The following is an 18,271-nucleotide window of genomic DNA, read 5'->3' as shown; positions in this document are numbered from 1 at the left end:
TTTTTACCCCACATGTTTTTTCAATGTTTTCTCACAAGCATTTGAATTGGTACACTCTTCTCAATTTTAATCGTAATAAAAAAAGCTATTTAGGAATCAGTGTTAACATGAAATGACAAACACTTGATGACCTACCTGCAATGCCGTTATCTTTTTTGTATGAAATTATGTTAAAAAACATTACATGAATGTACACCAACAACTCTAGTATAACGTGTGGAAAAATATCCATTTTCTGTGTAAAACACTTTGCTCACAAGATGCACCTAAAAAAAAATGTAAGTCTAATGAAGTACCCGTACAAACAAGTCATACAAATAGAACTGAAAACTCATTACTGTCCTCCAATCCTGTATTGGGCAAACTTCAATGTGTCTGTTGCTTCAATGTCAATCATCCCTTGGTGTTAATCTTGACCAATTCTCTTTTTTATAGTGTTATCCAATATAGGTCTATAATCCGAAGCCTTGTCAACACTCTGCCATCTGTTGTCCAGCTGAAGAAAGTCCTTTACTACACTCTTAAACTGTTATTTTAACCCCTATATTCCAGCAGTGACAGGTACACCAGTGTGCAATGTTCATTTTAACGTTGGAACCATCACATATTGTTTGACAGAGTTAATTTAAATGCTTGTACATATTGAGTGATTATTTTGGGCCCTTTTGAGCCTTTGTCATGCGTTTCTGGGGGTTGTGTGTGTGAGATATATTTTCAACCATACTACTCTTTTTTTTTTTTTTTTTTTTTTTTTTTCTTTTTTTTTCCTTTCATGTACTGTGACCTTGGTGGCACCCTCCACCTCAGCTAGCCTATCTGAAGTCCACATCTTGATAATCTTTTAATGAGAAGTATCACTCAAGAGTTGATTGCTTTGGGACACAGGCCTTGGGGTTTACACCAGTAACCATGTTATAGCTGATGGCTTTCATTGAGATGGATGATTTCTTTCCTGAATCTGTGCTGACATTTTGTTTTCATATAACATCTCTGATGCTCTCCAGGTTATATTCAGTTAGAGAAGATTATCTTAATGTTTCGAATGTAGATTTATACTATACCAATAATAGCCAAGTGTATGTTGGCTTGTTTCTTTTTTAAAAATTCACTTTTGATACTGTGAAAAATCTTTCGTCCAGAAAGATTAAAACAATACAGTTTTGACAAAAAATAAAGTGTGGTGTTTGCTTTCTATATTGATCTTTTTGGTTTGGTCCATGATATGCTATTAGTGGCTCTGTCTCTATAACAGACTGACTGTGGAGGCGCTGTGAAATGTGTGGACGCTGCCGCTTCGCGTCGATCAAGTTTGGCCCTTACAGTGTTCCGTACTGTACCAAAGCTTCCTGCGGAGTGTAAACATGTGGATTGGATACATTTATTAAATTGTAGCTTGATTGTTTGATAAGTAACTGCGTGGCTTAAATACAGAGGCGACGTTACTGTATTCGGTAATAAAATGGAGACCGAAAATCGACCCAGAAAGGTAAGTCTAAGTGTATGCCGTCGTCTCATTGTGAAAAGGCTACACCAGGCTAGCTAACGCTAAGCTAACGATAGTAGCACTGTTGTGCCTTTAACTTGTATTATATACAGTAGCTAATCCCTTCCGCACTTTAAAACCTTGTGATGTGTCGATTAATAATCTAAAGGTCTTTGACAATATGACACTTTAACTGGACTTCATACAAATATGTAAACGGTCTTTGCGTAGCTAATGCTGGCTATGTCCCCGTAACAACATCTCTGGTCAATACGTAACAGTGACGTTTAAAAAGTTACAAATCAGCTCAGAACTTTGCATTTGTATCACTACACCAAGAGTACTTCAGTTTTTCAGCACATTAATATCTGGTAATTCTCAAATTGGATGTATAAGAGTTACTTAAATAACTTTTAGATGTGTGGTCAATTAATCATCAGACCCGTTATTTAAGGTCATTCTGTGGATTTAATAGACTAACATGAATCATCACATCACAATTGTTAGCTTCTGAAAACAGGTATTCAGCGGTTACCTGCTGTCAGTGGTGGAAAGTAACTTAGTACATTTACTCAAGTACTGTACTTAGGTACACTTTTGAGGTACTTCTGCTACTTTATATTTCCACTCCACCACATTTCGGAGGGAAATATTATACTTTTTGTTCCACTACATTTATTTGAAAGCTTTAATTACTTTTCAGATGAAGATCTGACTCAATGGATAACAAGCTCTTAGAATACAACACATTGTTAAAGATGAAACCAGTGGTTTGCAATCTTTCTGGATTTTGACAAAAAGCAGTGTGTAGTCGGGGTCACATTTCAGATGTTTATGATTTGTTAACAGCTCCACCAAAAACTGATTCTTCTCTCTAAACTTCTCACACGGTTTCATTTCAATAAATGTTCAAATGATCCAACATTTCAAAAATCAAAGATTTGGAGAAAAAGTCCAAAAACTGAAAACAGATTTGTTTATCAGAACTTTGTTTTTTCTTCTTTCCTCCCCTGTTAATTGTCTCACGACCCTTCAGATTATCTGGTGACCCTTTGGAGGGGCCCAACCCCAAGGTTGGGAACCACTGGACTAAACTAGCTAACTGTATATTAAGTAGTTCAAAGTGACTCCACCTGCACAGTTCATAGTTTTGAATGCCTCTTGCAGAAGTATATAAAACAGATAAATATGATGTTAATCCATGTGGCACAGGTCAGGATATGTCTCTAGCATAAACAGATCAGACACATTTAATAAACACCACTGCTGGTCATTTCTAGTGTCATTTGTACACATGATCTGTGCATAGACTCCTGAAGGAAACCACTGTATCAGAATCTGTTTCATACATGCTGCTTCATGCTGCATTGTATCAGGAAACTTTCTCTCTCAAGAGGCTTTACCACTAATAGATGTATTATTTTTGTACAGAGATCCCATGGGGAGGATGAAGGGTCTGGCCCCGAGGGATCAGAGGATGATGACTATGTTCCTTACGTTCCTGTCAAGATAAGGAAACAACAAATGGTAAGTTTTTGGGTATGGGCTGTTGCATGTCCGTCCATCAGACACAATTGTTATATAAACAAACTGAATGTGTTTTTGAATATGTTGAACTCACAGCTTCAGAAGATGTTGCGTCTGCGTGGAAAGGCAGTGGACGAGGAGCAGAAGGACAGTGGGGAGGAGCAGAGGGATGAAGATGAGGGTCTCGGTCCACGCTCCAATATCAGTCTCCTTGACCAGCATCAGCACCTCAAGGAAAAAGCAGAAGGTATCCAGTTCAAAGAAGACACACTCTGGAATATAATAACCGTCTGTTTTATTCTTTTCACTCTACTTAACATAACTATATCTCACTTATTTGATGTCTTTTTTTTAATCTACAGCCCGTAAGGAGTCAGCCAAGGAGAAGCAGCTGAAAGAGGAAGAGAAGATTCTGGAGAGTGTTAAAGAGGGCAGAGGTAAAATGATAACGCTTTCAAGTTCTTTTGAAGAAATGTTTACAGATTTTAAAAGTGCAAAACTAACTATGGGGAATTTTGCTTTTTGTCTTTCAGCTTTGATGTCTGTGAAGGAAATGGCCAAAGGTATCATATACGATGATCCAATCAAAACTAGGTGAGATCCTAATCACTGAATTCTGTAGTCATGATATTTAAAGATAAAGTAATATTACTTGTAAATTGTGTTTACCTCTCTATAACCTGAATGTTCTTTATAGCTGGAAGGCACCACGTTACATCCTGAACATGCCCGACACCAGAAATGAGCGCGTCAGGAAGAAGTTTCATATCCTGGTTGATGGAGACGGCATCCCTCCTCCAATCAAAAGCTTCAGGGAGATGAAGTTTCCACCAGGTTACACCACACTCCCTTTCCCACTCATGAGAAACACATTTTGTCTGTCTGTGTGAAGTCTTAAGTGATGCCACGATTGGTGATGAACAACTTGTCTGTTATTGTGTTTGCAGCAATTCTGAAAGGTCTGAAAAAGAAGGGCATTGTACACCCAACTCCAATTCAAATTCAAGGAATCCCTACAGTGTAAGTACAGTATATGGAACTATACAGAGTAATAATAATGAATAGAATAATAATAATAAGTAGTATGTACTGTATGTTAAATACATGTAAATGTATTGAGGCTGTTTTTCTGTAGTCTGTCAGGTCGGGACATGATTGGCATCGCCTTCACTGGCTCTGGAAAGACTTTGGTCTTCACTCTGCCCATCATCATGTTTTCCCTGGAGCAGGAGAAGAGGCTTCCTTTCTTTAAGAAAGAGGGACCATATGGACTCATCATCTGTCCTTCAGTGAGACAAACCTATTTCATCGAAATCACAGCTCAATTAAGTTTACACATACTATAAATCCCTCAATTTTAAAACAGTGGGACAATTAGAGGCACAAAAAAAGATTTTTTCTCATTGTTTGCTCTTTAGACATGATGACAGTAGCTGTGAGAATTGTCTTTCTTTTTTGCTAAACTCATCACTCCCTATGCATATCTGATTTTATTACCCCTCCTTTCACCCCCAGCGTGAGTTGGCAAGACAGACACACGGCATCATAGAATATTACTGCAAACTGCTGGAGGAGGAAGGAGCTCCTCAGCTGCGCTCTGCCCTCTGCATCGGAGGGATGTCTGTCAAGGAGCAGATGGAGGTAGTAAAACAGTAAGTAAGAGAGAAGGTTTGTGTGGAGAAAGCTTTTAGCAGGGTTATCTTGCATATTAAGCGAATGCTGTGTTTTTGACAACATACAGGGACTCACACTTATACTTAATTTTAAAAAAAAGGGTCACATTGTATTAGTGGACAGAAACAAACAACAGATCACTACAGTTTGATGCTAAAAATACTCGGTTTGAATCAAAGCGGTAATAAATGTTTTGGGTTCATTTTCCATCCGAATCTGTGTGTCTTCCTGGTTATAGTGGTGTCCACATGATGGTCGCCACCCCTGGCCGTCTGATGGACTTGTTGCAGAAGAAGATGGTGAGTCTGGACATCTGTCGCTACTTGGCCCTGGACGAGGCTGATAGGATGATTGACATGGGTTTTGAGGAGGACATCAGAACCATTTTCTCCTATTTCAAGGTGAGGCCTTCCTTGTTAATTTTCTTATTCATAGCGGGAAGTGCACATTAATCAACAGTGACATTTTGACAATATAAATATGCACTTAGACATTTATGTTCTTTTTTCTGATTTTCACACTGAATAATTACGGTCGCATTTCTTGAAATGTTTTCAAATCTTCCTAAATTTATCTGCAGAACTCAGCCTCTGAATACATTAGGGGCAAATATTAGGCCATTTTATATCAACTACACAGAGTTCGAATAGTTGTTCACACAATCCAGGGTATTTTTAAGATTTTGATTTTAATCGTGTCAACATGTAAAGGACCAGTGTGATTTCGTGACATCTAGGTGCCAAACTGAGGTCGCAGATTGCAACCGGCTGAATACCTCTCACCCTCACCGTTCCCTTTGGAACCTATGGTGGCCACAAAACTTGCGAAAAACTTGAAAGGCCCTCTATAGAGCCAGTGTTTGTCTGTTCTGGGCTAATATAGAAACATGGCGGTGCAACATGGCAGACTCCATGGAAAGGGACCTGCTCCCTATGTAGCTATAAAGGGTTCATTCCAAGGTAACGAAAACACAACAATTCTTAGTTTCAGGTGATTATATTGAATATATATGAATATTATATTCCATTTCTGCCAATAGATCCCCCTAAATCTTACACACTGGTCCATTAAATACTCCCCATTCCAACACTGGATTTTTTTTCTGGTAAAAGTTTGCAGTAAAACTGAGCATGGTAGATATAGCTTGACTTTGTGCAGCTACCAGATGAGAATAGTCCTATAATGTGTCATTTCTTTATCTAAGGGACAAAGACAAACCCTGCTTTTCAGTGCCACTATGCCCAAGAAGATCCAGAACTTTGCTAAGAGTGCTCTGGTCAAACCCATCACGATTAACGTGGGCAGGGCAGGTGCTGCCAGTTTGGACGTCATCCAGGTATGTTTATCCTTCACTGTCTGATTCACGGTCATTGCATGGTTGAAGCTGTCTGAACTTGACTCAATTGTTTTTTTGTGTGTGAGCAGGAAGTGGAATACGTCAAAGAGGAGGCCAAGATGGTGTACCTGCTAGAGTGTCTCCAGAAAACAACACCTCCTGTCAGTACTACCACATGTTGACGTATATGTAAAATACATACATCAAACATGTCAAGAGTTATAAATTATTGCATGTCCATATTCACAGGTGTTGATATTTGCTGAGAAGAAGGCTGATGTAGATGCCATCCATGAGTATCTGCTGCTAAAAGGGGTGGAGGCTGTGGCCATCCATGGAGGAAAGGGTATGCAGACCTTTCTATTCTTGACATTTAAATGCAGAAAAGTCAGTACACATCAGCAATGTCCAACTCAAGTGCACTTCACAGCACTTATGTCCGGACACCTTTTGTGTAGTTGCTCATCATTACCACTAGATGTCTTCCTTTTTTCAAATTCGTTTCAATTTCTGCTTCACAGTTCTGATAGAAAGTACAAAGAAAGTACTGTAGGTTGATATATATCCATCATATATGGTGTTTGTCATTGTTCATGTAAAATGTTAATATCGTATGTGTTGATTCTTTACAGATCAGGAGGAGAGAACAAAAGCCATAGAGGCATTCAAAGAAGGAAAGAAAGATGTCTTGGTTGCCACAGACGTCGCCTCCAAGGGTCTGGATTTCCCAGCAATCCAGCATGTAGTGAATTATGACATGCCTGAGGAGATAGAAAACTATGGTGAGAGGACATGTTTATGGTCTGGCCTCTTTAAAATCAGCACATTACCTAAGTTTCAGTTCTCCTTTAATTGCACAAGCTTGTTTGTTGAAATTGTCTTGTTACAGTCCATAGAATTGGAAGAACTGGACGATCGGGTAAGACTGGTATCGCCACAACGTTCATCAATAAAGGCTGTGGTAAGGAACAGTACATGCATGAAAATCAAAATCATGTCAATGAAATTCTTAAATGTGCAGAAGTATTGATTTTTTTTAGAATTATTTGTAGTGGATTTAGTTAGTTTAATTCAGTGTTAAATGACAATATGGTAACAGTGGGTGTTACATTTTCCCTTACAGATGAGTCAGTATTGATGGATCTGAAAGCCCTGCTTATTGAAGCCAAGCAGAAGGTTCCTCCAGTCCTCCAGGTTCTCCAGACAGGAGATGAAACCATGCTGGATATCGGAGGTGAGTTTTTCATACCAAATCTAGCTCACATCTCTTTCTCTAGGCCTACATACTTCTCATATATGGCCTGCTGCATTATAACTGTTTCCTTTTTACTGTTCCTCAACTAATCTGATCATCTCATCTCACATTCGCTATTTGTCTGTCTAACATACTTAATTCTTGTGTTTTCACAGGGGAGAGGGGCTGTACATTTTGCGGTGGTCTCGGTCATCGTATCACAGACTGTCCTAAGTTGGAGGCCATGCAGACCAAGCAGGTCACCAACATTGGACGGAAGGACTATCTTGCTCATAGCTCAATGGACTTTTAAAGAGTTCCTCATTAAAGGGAAGATGCTCCAATGCTAAACAGAACAGAGAAACAATTCTGAAGAAACTGTATAGTTATGTCATGTCATTGAAGTGCGGAAGTGTATTTTTATCATCACCATAGTTTGCAGATCTGTCAGAAGAAATGATCAGTTGCTTTTTTTTTTATCCCCAACCCAATTTTTCTTATACTTGTTCAGGATGTGTAGCCTTTGTAAGATATTTTTTTCTACTCTGATTGTAAATAAAAACCACTATATCTGTTGTTGATCTTTTATGTTGATCTGGAAAAAGACAAAGGTGTGGTACATTTTTTTTACAGTGAGGAAGTTGCTAAAACTGTCAGAATAATGCAAAGGGAAGTTTGAGTCAAGCAACACACAAGCTGTGTCCTTTTCTTTTGCAACAGTGAAGTTGCAGAGATCAGAGATATCTTGACTTTTGCCCATGTTCGATGAACAGAATGAACATGCTGATGACGTAGTGGAAACAGTTATTCAAGTGGTGTAGAAAACCTCACTATATCATTTAGGCTACCGAAAGTTTGACCACAGAACAACAACAGCTGTTGTAGTAGAGAGAGTGATTTACAGACGAAGCTTACAAGCATGGATGTCATCTTCAAGGAGGGCATGCTGTACCTTCAGGGGGTCAAGTTTGGAAAAGTAAGTTTAATGGAAATGTGCATATTGTGGTTTGTGTTATTTTTGTCAGTGTGGCAACTGAACAGCAGATGGGCGGTAAATGTGTGGTTCACATGTTTCAATTGTGTGATGTGCATAGTTGAGAGTCAAGGCTCAGTTTGCAATACAAATGCTCAAAGTCTGAACATGGAATATAATGTATCCAAAGTCAAGACAAATTTGCTATTAGAATGTCCAGCTTTACCCCACTATACAACACAGTGGGCTTCAAGAGTGCACCACCAAAATCTTTAATTAGCCTTTTGCAAAAAACAAATGTTTGATAGACTTCTCAAACAATAGTAATTCTTTTAAAATGCTGGTAGTCAAAAAAAGGGTTTTAGTATTTTGTGAAAGTCTGCATTTGTCAATATTTGTGAGTTAACTCTCCCTCACAGTCTGAGTGTCATGCGGTATATTGATTGTGTTTGCAAAGTGGCTTTGTGGTTTCAACATCAACCCTTCCCTGTCTCCCCTTAAACTGGCCTGGATCAACACTTCCTCTAGGGTCATTGATGTGCTTGAATATGAATCCTCTTCCACTCAAATTTAAATCAGAAGTTATTAAACCAAATCAGGATTTAGATATAGATCATTTAAATTTAATCTCATTGCAAGCCTACATTGAAACAGTGGTGAAATTGTATGTTTAAGTTAATGTACACCAACATTTATTCTGTCTATACTATTTTATATTAAGATAGCACATTTTTTGTTTGACTAGTCCTATTTTTAAGTACCTTTCAATCATAACTGGTAAGGCTGGTTTGATATGTATTAATTCAGTTTTACCTTTGCCAAGTTGAGTGACATGTGAAACTGTAAAACGTAACAGCTCAAGATGCTATTCTGATATAAAAAGATGTTGACATACCTGGTTTCAATTAATGTGAAAGCTGAAGGTGTGACTTTGGATCAAAATGGCTCAGTTTGTGGTTTCACTAACTTTAAAATTAGATGCACTTAGAATCATTTTTTGGCCTTGTAGAAAACATTTGAGCCATAAATAGTCTTCTCTGTAATACTCTTTTACAAAAGCAAATTTTAAAGCATTAGCATTATGACGGCATGGACTATATTTACTCAATATTTATATTAAGACTATGTCAAATGATGACAACATAAACTTTGTGTGTAGCATATTTCATACAGATACATGTATATACAATGTGATTCACAAAAGATGTGAAATAAACAGAAAAAAGAGAAGAAAAACAGAAGACATTTAAAAACTAATGAAATAAGAAATCAATGACAATAAAAACTGTAGATCTGCAAACATACAGTCAAAGATATAGAAGGTGAAAGCAAGTTAGACAGTGTTACTTATTGTAAGACAAGAGCACATCTTTACAATTACAGGGAAGCTGTGGTCAGTGAGTCTATGCGCGTGTAAACCAAATGTAGCATCATGATATGTGCTGTCAACTTTATGTGTCAGGATCCAGACCGCAGCTTTTTCAAACACATGGAAATATCTGATCTGTGATCAGTGTGATAAAGTAAAGACACTTGCAAACTAAAGAAGGTTGTGTTGTTCAGGGGTATCAGAAATGGCACTTTGCAATGTTCTTTACTTAAAAAAAAAAAAAAAAGTTAAACTTGAAAAAAAAAGTAACTTTTTTGTCATTGTTTATCTTCTGTGTTTCTGTGTGTTGATATGTAACATGCAACTATATGATGTGGGCATATATATATTTAGGAAAATGAAATAAAATGGTTATGGCACTGTTCTTTAAGTGAATGTGAACTTCAAAATGAACATTTGTTCACAGATGTTTAGCCAGAGGTGTTGTGTTTAAACAAAGATATGAAATGAGGTTCTCTTTTGGCCTTCTCACTGATAATCACATTCTATGTTATGTACTTATTTGACTTAACTGATCTCTGAAATGCAGTAAACAAAGTTGTCAACAGGGTGCAGATTATACGCAGCAGAAATGTAGTCATACATGTAAACACTGAAACAGATAAATGCTGATTTAACCCATGGCTGCATACACAGACAAAAAAGAATACCTGAACTTTTGCACACCATAACAAGTCTTTCTGAACAAAAGTCATGGGAACCAAAGAAGTCTTTGTCTCTTACGCAAGATCTAAACCACACAAAACCATATCAGATAAAACACTTATGAACAGAATTTCACTTGTTCCATTTCCCCTTCTTTCATCTACAACAGAGAACGTGGCGCAAAATATGGATGGTGCTTTTTAAACCCAGCCCCTCAGGTGTTGGCCGGCTGGAGTTCTATACTGTGGTTGATAACATGGCTATTACTGAACAGAGGAAGACCAGCCGGCTGAAAACGCCCGAGAGAAAGGTGGTGCGTCTAAGTGACTGCCTCAGTGTCAGCCCTGCTCCAAAGGAGTCTTGCCCCCGCGGGTGCACGGCCTTCTACTTGAACACCACACAGTCCAAATACACCCTCGCCTCAATGACAAGCGAGGATTGGCTGAGCGCCCTCTGTCTTCTAGCCTTCCAGGTACACATCTCTTTTCAGGATCAGTACTACTTTCCCATTTTCCCTTGATATAAGGAGTAGTGTTATAATTTGGGAAAGGTGGGGATAAGCTTTACCCACAATCAGAGATAGATAGCACATTGAGGAAGTTAATACAGTATCTGTAACTTCTGTCACTTCACTTCTCTAATTCTTGTGCTTGCACAAGCTATGCTCTTTCTTGCATCTTGCCTTTTTGAAGTCATAAAACTGTGATAAGAGGGTGGTGTACACTCCATGTAATGTTTACCATGCTGCTGTGTTTACAGAAGGATCCTGGAGAGTCAGACAAAGGGGGTTACGAGAGAGGAAATGACTTGACCATGGAGGACAATGATCTTTACTCATCTTGGAAAGCCGGTAACACTCGTTAGGATGCAGATGACAGCTGATTAGTCAACAAGCAGTCAAAAACAACATTTATATCAGTATTTGTGTGTCTATTGAGTGTCTGTGGTACGATGATTGTCATCAGGACACAGAGTAAACTGCTATCATCCTTCCTAACAGGTCGTTAAATCAAAGGATTATCCACTTTTTTAGAACTTGGGTCTTATTGCCATAGTCTTCTCATCTTTACTTTAGTTAATGATAACATTATACACTCCAAGTTAATGGTTGACATCTGAGAAACTGTAACATTTTGCCAAAAAGAGGTCAGACAGGGCAAGAAAACATGAGCAGATGCCAGAAACCTTCAGGTTAGACAAATTTATTCAGAAGACGAAACAACGTTGAGCAGTTCAGTTATCAGAAAAACTGTTTGTTGAACACGTTCACCACTGTAAACAGACTGACTTTCTGTTTCAACACATGCCATAGTTGTGTGCCACAGCTTTCCTACACAATAAGGGATTATTACCAACATTACAGGTGCACTCACTTTGGGTTTTACCTCTAAAAAGCGGTTTAGATAATTAGGCTTAAGCAATATTGTAGCAATATTCCCATATCTCAGTAATGAACTTGGTAAGTACAATGCTGTCAGTAGAAATAATGGCCAAAACTAGAAAAATAAGACCCAAGTTGTAAGAAGCCTTTAATAAGGCAGTAAGAGTAAATTGTGAATATGCTATATTAATGGAAAAAGACGAGAGAAATGTTTAGTTTAAATGTTATAGCATCCTAAATTCATGTCATCAGCAGAAACCCTGATTGTGAACAGTGGATACAGCCACTAATTTATTCAAACATGAACACCAGAATGTATTAGCGTCAGCAGGCTCTGGCTTATACAAATTTATTTCTTTTTATTTCCTAATGGATTACACTTCACTCTTAAAATCCAGGCAGCCCAGTCACATGGGGAGATTAGCAGAACGCAAGCAATTTTAAGTCTGCCTCGGTGTACATTTATTTCCGATGCTGATATATTACTGCTCAGACTGCGGAAAATGTATGTGCACTAATGCTGCGCTGGCCTCAGTGTGTTGTGATGTTTAAGTGGTAAATATTTTTATGTCTTCTCATGTTTAGATCAGACCCCTCATCCAAACTGCTACAAAGTGACTGTCCAGAGCACAGAGGCGTCGAGGAGGTGCAAGTTGGCCGGAGACTATCTGATCTCCACAGACAATGAGGCTGTGTTACTGCTCGCCGTCAAAACTGGTCAGACCATCTACAACTGGCCATACAGGCTCTTACGCAAATTTGGACAAGTTGAGGTAAAGTAATGATAACCCCCCCCCAACAAAAAAATCAGAGAGACTACAAAAATCGATTCAAAATGCATCACCATATTTATTTATTATTTATTATATTTCCTAAAATGTCAAACCATTCCTTCAAGATGTGTATCAATGGATGTGATTGCAGGGGGGATTCAGCATTGAAGCAGGCCGTCGCTGTGACTCAGGAGAAGGAAGGTTCATCTTCCTGTCCTTGAACGGTCCCCAGATCTTCGCGACTATATCCAGGCAGTGCTCCGTTGAGAAGCAGCCCGCTGCCCAATCACTCAGTGTCGATGGAAGATCAACATGTCGCATGTCTCTTCCCAACTTACCGAGCATGATCAGCCAAGCCGCTGGTCCTTCTGATTCCAGTCCTGCAGAGGCAGACTCAGATGATGATTCTGACAGCCACTATTCAACTATTGACCCCTCTCAATTTAATGTAAAGCAATCATCTCTTTTTCGTCCTTATCTCACTAACAGTAAGGAAGCTGTGCAAGAAGAAAGCGAGGATGAGGATGAGGAAGAACAGTATCATTCCGTGGAGGCTTTTAACGTGGATAGTGACATGGATGACAGCATTTATTATAACGTGGCGAGATCCACGCCACCTTTGATTAAAAAATATCAGTTCATGCCTGTAAGAGAGGATTCAGAGTGCATCTATTCAGACTTGAAATTAGTTGAGTACCCCTCAGAATCCCAGCTGCAGCCTTACTCCTCACCCCTCCCTCCGCCTGTGCTCCTGCCTGTGCCCCCGCCTCTTCCCCCGCCTCTTCCCCCGCCTGTGCCCCCACCTTTGCTCCCACCTGTGCCCCCGCCTGTGCCCCCGCCTCCTCCCTGTAACCTGCCCCAACCCGCTACCTACGCTCTACCCAAGCCCCGATACCAGCTCCAGCCCCCTGTGAGTAACTACATCCAGCCAGGGTACAATGCACAGGCTCAGCCAGTGGATGACATGGATGAGATGGAGGAGGCCACCAGCTCCTCTACGCGTGTAAACCCAACAGAGGCCCCTGGCAGTTTTAAACACAGGCTGGCAGAAATCATTTCTAAGGACCTGGCGAAGTTCCAGCCTCCTCTCCCTTCTGGAGGGGGCAGCCCCCCATATTCTCTGTAGGCTATTAGTTAACAGACAGACTGGAAGGAGCAATTTTAAGCATGATAGATAGTCATAAAGCATAATTAGCTTCAGCTTCTTCTTTCCCTTTTGATTTCTTTAAAAATCCCTTTCACTGGGAACACATTGAAAGGCATCAGAGTTCGGTTCTTATACATTCTTACAGTGATCTATGTTGTATGAAAGATGCACCTTAAATACATTTTATTGTGTGGATTGTTGTTGCAAAAAGAAGATTCATTTAATGTGGTTCTTTACTGCTGTAATGTTAGAAAAAAGATATAGATTGATACAGTATCTTTAGTGTGAAGTTGACATCAGATAAGCTGAATGGACAACTGACTGATGGACTGCTTCATAAAGGAGATCCAGGTGAAGAACATTTTATGGCAACAGCTTTGGGAAAAATTATGTTTCTTTATAAGAGTCAGTTACACAACATCTTTTGGATTCACCTCCTCTAGTTTATGTTTTTTGCTTCCATATCTTAGCTTTCTTAACATAAAGACAGTTTATCTCATATAAATCAACAGTTTATATGGTCGAAATTCCAAGAGCCCAAGTCTTGTTATGTCTTTGTGTTATATGGGACACTTGAATCTGTTTGTTGAATTACTGAAATTGAACTGCAATGTATTGCTGACTGAAATGTGAAATACACACAATTTAAAACACACAGATTTATGTCTCAAATATATCTTTATTGTAGCAAAAAAACATCCTCATAAAATACCCCATATACATAAATACCAAAATAATTGTTTTTAATTTAGACAAAATGTCACCAATGACACTGAAAATGTCTTTAGTGATGGTTCAGTTCATATAAAGTGCAAAAACAGGCTGTAAGAGTTCAACTTGGCCTTGAGAGAGAATGAATTCAAGATCTTAGTAGGTGTGTTTAAGTTTTACCTGGAGTGTTTTTTTCATTTGGCAGAGCAACATCTACTGTAAGCTATGACGGAAGAATATAGTGTATGACTATCTCATGTATGAGCAACATTTCTACAAGCTGTAATATTTGGTTCACCTGACACTTCCTATAACAGAAACTGACAGTTAGTGGTGTCTAATTGTTCTCTGTTACTGTCTTCCACTCTGACTTTCCTCCAAGTCACTGAGATGAGAAGATTCTCCATCACTGCTGTGAGAAGAGGTTGTGGTTTTATTTACTGTCCCCAGGTCAGATTTAGGTCCAAGTATGATAAGGTGGCCTACAGAGGCGGTGGGTTCCCGCTGTTCTCCGGTCAGTGGGTTCGGGGGCTGCGTGGTGCCTGTCGGAATGAGGGAGTGGATCAGACTCCTCCTGGACGTCTCGCCTGGACGGGGGCTCCTGCACTCCGGGTGGACCACGCCGGACAGGAGCTCAGACAACTCCGTGATGTATATCTGCGCCATTTGGAGGGTGTCATATTTGGACAGCTTCTTCTCGTTTTCCAGTGACGGGATGACGCTCCTCAGCTCGTCAAACGCTTTGTTCAGGCCGTGCATCCTCCTCCTCTCTCTGGCGTTGGCTGCGACGCGCCTGTATCTCTGGGGGCCAAAGTGGCCCGTCTTGTTTCCCTCTGCTGCCCTGTCACAGTCTGTCTCCATGATGCCTACGGGGGAAACGCAGTCAGGCAGTTTACTCGTTGGCACAAGTTGCTCCAGTGAGAGGCCCGGGTCTACAGAGCCGTGCGCGTCCTTCCTGGAGAACGCACGGAGCGGATTAGAGGAAATCCAACTTTTGGAGTTGATGTGGGCCAAGTTGCGCCGCTGCAGCAGAGTGAAATCCTCTGAGTACTCTGACCAGCTTGAGAGCTCTGCTTTTGCGGTCATCTCTGTAAGGGCTGTGGCAGTGCACGGCAGGGAAAGGTCACTCAGAAGACTCTGGCTGATGCCCTCGTCTCTGGAGTGCTTTGCACTGCACCAGCAATTTATACAACCCCCCCCCCCCCCCCCCTTGAGTCACCTTGGTGTCACTCCCAACCCTGCAACAGCTCTGACAGCCCCGCAGCCTCAGGAGGCAGCAGCCAATCGCACAACCTCTCTGACCCTGTCAAAGAACAATTAGACAAAGCTTGACTTTTTCTCTCCTATTGTGCATTGTAACTCAATCACGACCTTGTTATTATCTTCACACAGAGGGTAGCCGAGAGTATTAATCATTGAAGAGCGTGGCTTGTATGTTTGAAAAGCTTTTAGATGAACCTGTTCAGGACAGCAGGGTTACATTTCTATGGACTTAATCCTTAAAGTTTCCCCTAAAATAAAGAAACAAGTGCTCATGCCAAAACTGCTCATTTGTAGATTAAACCACTGCTGAGCTTGGATTTAAATAGATTTTTGACGTTTCACCCTAAATGTATTTATTTATGTTATTCAAAATCTATTATTTTAAGAGCAGTTTTTTAAGGTCAACATAGTAATTAAAGTTCAGATATAGTGTCATCCTCATCCACCGCTGCTGCTGCCCAGTCCATGGAAAATACATTTGGACATCTCTCTCATGAGCAAAGTAACTGACTTCTTAATTGGGTCTGGCCCTTGAAGGATCTGGCAGCGCTGAAGTTTGTTCGCAAACAAACAGTAAAAGGTGGACAATCTTTCTGCGGATTATTTGCAGAAGAATAATAAAAAGAACAGGTGGGAGACAAGGCTTGAGACACACCTGTCTATAGCAAAGTCATGATAACTGATACGTTGTCTGGAGGTAATTTATGAATCATTAAAAACAACAAAAAGATTAGCCTAATCCAAAAAGTTCCATCACTATTGTATATTATTGTTATTGTTATTAGTATTAGGCCTATTATTGGTTCCCTAAGTGAGACCAAATCAAGGGAGATTTAATTAGGCTACAAATTTCAGTCAGTCACGTGGCCCCTGTGCCTATCAGCTGGTGTCCCTTGGCACCTCGCGCAGGCTACGCACCTCTGTCAGAACCGGTGTCACCCACGTCTCCCATATGCTGCGCACAGCGACAACTCTGCTCTGACACAGGAGCTAATCACTCATCAGGTCATCAATTACACGAGAGGAACCGCTTCAGCATCACCGCAGACTTGTCTCGTGGGAGATGTGAGATGTTGTGATGATGGTGACTTCAACAAATTTAGCATTCAGCACCTCTCTGTCTCTGTGTTTGGTGTGACAGTCGTGCTCGAGCACTGGTGAAGAAAATCACCGTGACCTGCCTCGCCGCCAGCAGTTTAATGAGGCCTGGTCTTAGTTGAATAAATCGGCACGCTCTCCGTCCCGGGGTGTCCATTCATTTTTTTTGGGGGGGGGGGCTCCATGAATATTTCATTCCTTCAGCCCCACTGCCAGCGCAACAGCCTGTAACCCTGCGTGCAGGCTTTAAAAATGCGTCTACACTTCCCATCTGGTGCGGGGCGTGAGTGGGGAGTGGTGGCGGAGGCCGAGGAGGTGTGAAGAACATTTCTAAGGTCAACTTCTAAAGTGACCTCCTGCAAGAGAGAGACTGGTGTCCCACTAGGCAGGCAGAGAGGGAGGAATGGGGGAGACAACAGGACTGTCAACTGGCGAGCTATGGGGAAACTTTCAGTGCTGGTCCAAGCCTGGTTGGGGGCCATATACTGTCTGCAAAAACTGAAATCCCCCCTCCTGCTAGTTAGACTTTTGAGACTTTTTTATTGCTATAATTTTTGCTGTAGTGGTGGAAGAAGTATTTATATGCTTAACTTAAATAAAAGTGGCAATATTACAATGTGAAAATAAATATCCCTTTACTAGTAAAAGTCTGCATTCAAAATCTTAAGTAAAAGTGCAGAAGTATTTATTATAATATTTTCTATTATTGGATTGTTAATACTGATGCATTGATGTGTAAGCAGCATTTAATGGTGCGGTTGTTGAAGGTGGAGCTGACTTTAATTACTTTCTATAAGACGTAGCAGTTTGATCTGTAACATTATATTTTACAAGCTTGTCATTCATTTTGTAAGTTTAAATCTTAATCTGCAAGATTACTATAGAGGAGCAAAAACAGACAATATTTCTGTTGGAAATAGATGAAATACTATCAAATACCATAAAATGATACTTGCTATAGTACAGTACTTGAGTAAATGTACTGAGTTACATTCCATCACAGTGGTTAAGTGATAAAAGATACAGCAGACAAGTGATCTACTGAGAAGTAACAACTCAGCATCTGGGAGCATGCTGGTTTAAGCGTTTAGATTTTCCCCCTCCAAGATAAGTGTTAACAGTGGTGAACTTGGCTTTGTGAAAATGTGATAATCTGCTCAGTGTAATTTTCTTTATGCAGAAACTGCAAATAGCCTATAAAAACAAGCAAACAAAAAATAAATACACACGTAAACATGCCAGGAGCTAGAAACCAACTGTTTTATTTATTATTTCTCATATTTAAGTTCCCTTCTAAGCTACCTCTTCTATTACCAGCTAATTTCTTGGTAGCCTCATTAGGTCTTGCTTAAGCCTGCACAGGAAGAAAGACTTCCCATCCCTCAGATGTTTGTGTAACCAGCAGAGTATTTGTCTGGGCCTTGTTCCAAGCAGTCGGTTTAGTAAGTTATCTGGGGATTTTAAAGCTTCATTATCTGATGTTTTTTATGATTCTTGTAACTGTTTTTCTTAATTCTTTGTTTAATGTTGTGTTGTTTCTGTCTGCTGATTGTGTTCTTGTCTTATGAATGTTTTTTGCTCTCAGGTCTCTCCTGGAAAAGAGATCTTAATCTCAATGAGACTGCCTGATTAAATA

At 40.0% G+C, this 18,271-nt stretch overlaps 3 protein-coding genes across 3 annotated transcripts; 2 read left to right on the top strand and 1 right to left on the bottom strand.

The window, feature by feature from the left end:
* Window positions 1–1,304: 1,304 nt before the first annotated feature.
* Window positions 1,305–7,829, top strand: ddx41 (DEAD-box helicase 41). The gene is made up of 17 exons (XM_067598913.1): window positions 1,305–1,486; window positions 2,915–3,010; window positions 3,107–3,257; window positions 3,373–3,447; window positions 3,544–3,604; window positions 3,708–3,844; window positions 3,958–4,030; window positions 4,146–4,299; window positions 4,526–4,662; window positions 4,923–5,085; window positions 5,889–6,020; window positions 6,110–6,181; window positions 6,270–6,366; window positions 6,653–6,802; window positions 6,910–6,981; window positions 7,144–7,254; window positions 7,431–7,829. The coding sequence occupies exons 1-17, from the start codon at window positions 1,460–1,462 to the stop codon at window positions 7,565–7,567; spliced, it is 1,845 nt and encodes a 614-aa protein (XP_067455014.1). The 5' UTR covers window positions 1,305–1,459; the 3' UTR covers window positions 7,568–7,829.
* A 74-nt stretch (window positions 7,830–7,903) lies between these two features.
* On the top strand, window positions 7,904–14,216 carry dok3 (docking protein 3). Its single transcript, XM_067598914.1, has 5 exons — window positions 7,904–8,230; window positions 10,432–10,734; window positions 11,022–11,112; window positions 12,229–12,416; window positions 12,568–14,216. The coding sequence occupies exons 1-5, from the start codon at window positions 8,174–8,176 to the stop codon at window positions 13,540–13,542; spliced, it is 1,614 nt and encodes a 537-aa protein (XP_067455015.1). The 5' UTR covers window positions 7,904–8,173; the 3' UTR covers window positions 13,543–14,216.
* Window positions 14,217–14,222: 6 nt separating this feature from the next.
* atoh1b (atonal bHLH transcription factor 1b) lies at window positions 14,223–17,817 on the bottom strand. The gene has a single exon (XM_067598474.1). The coding sequence runs from the start codon at window positions 15,358–15,360 to the stop codon at window positions 14,626–14,628; it is 735 nt and encodes a 244-aa protein (XP_067454575.1). The 5' UTR covers window positions 15,361–17,817; the 3' UTR covers window positions 14,223–14,625.
* Between the last annotated feature and the right edge of the window lie 454 nt (window positions 17,818–18,271).

Source organism: Thunnus thynnus, chromosome 9, assembly GCF_963924715.1.
Source record: "Thunnus thynnus chromosome 9, fThuThy2.1, whole genome shotgun sequence".
In the NCBI taxonomy this organism is placed as follows: Eukaryota; Metazoa; Chordata; class Actinopteri; order Scombriformes; family Scombridae; genus Thunnus; species Thunnus thynnus.
Note: the sequence above shows the minus strand (reverse complement) of the source record. Positions and strands in the feature narration are given on the sequence as shown.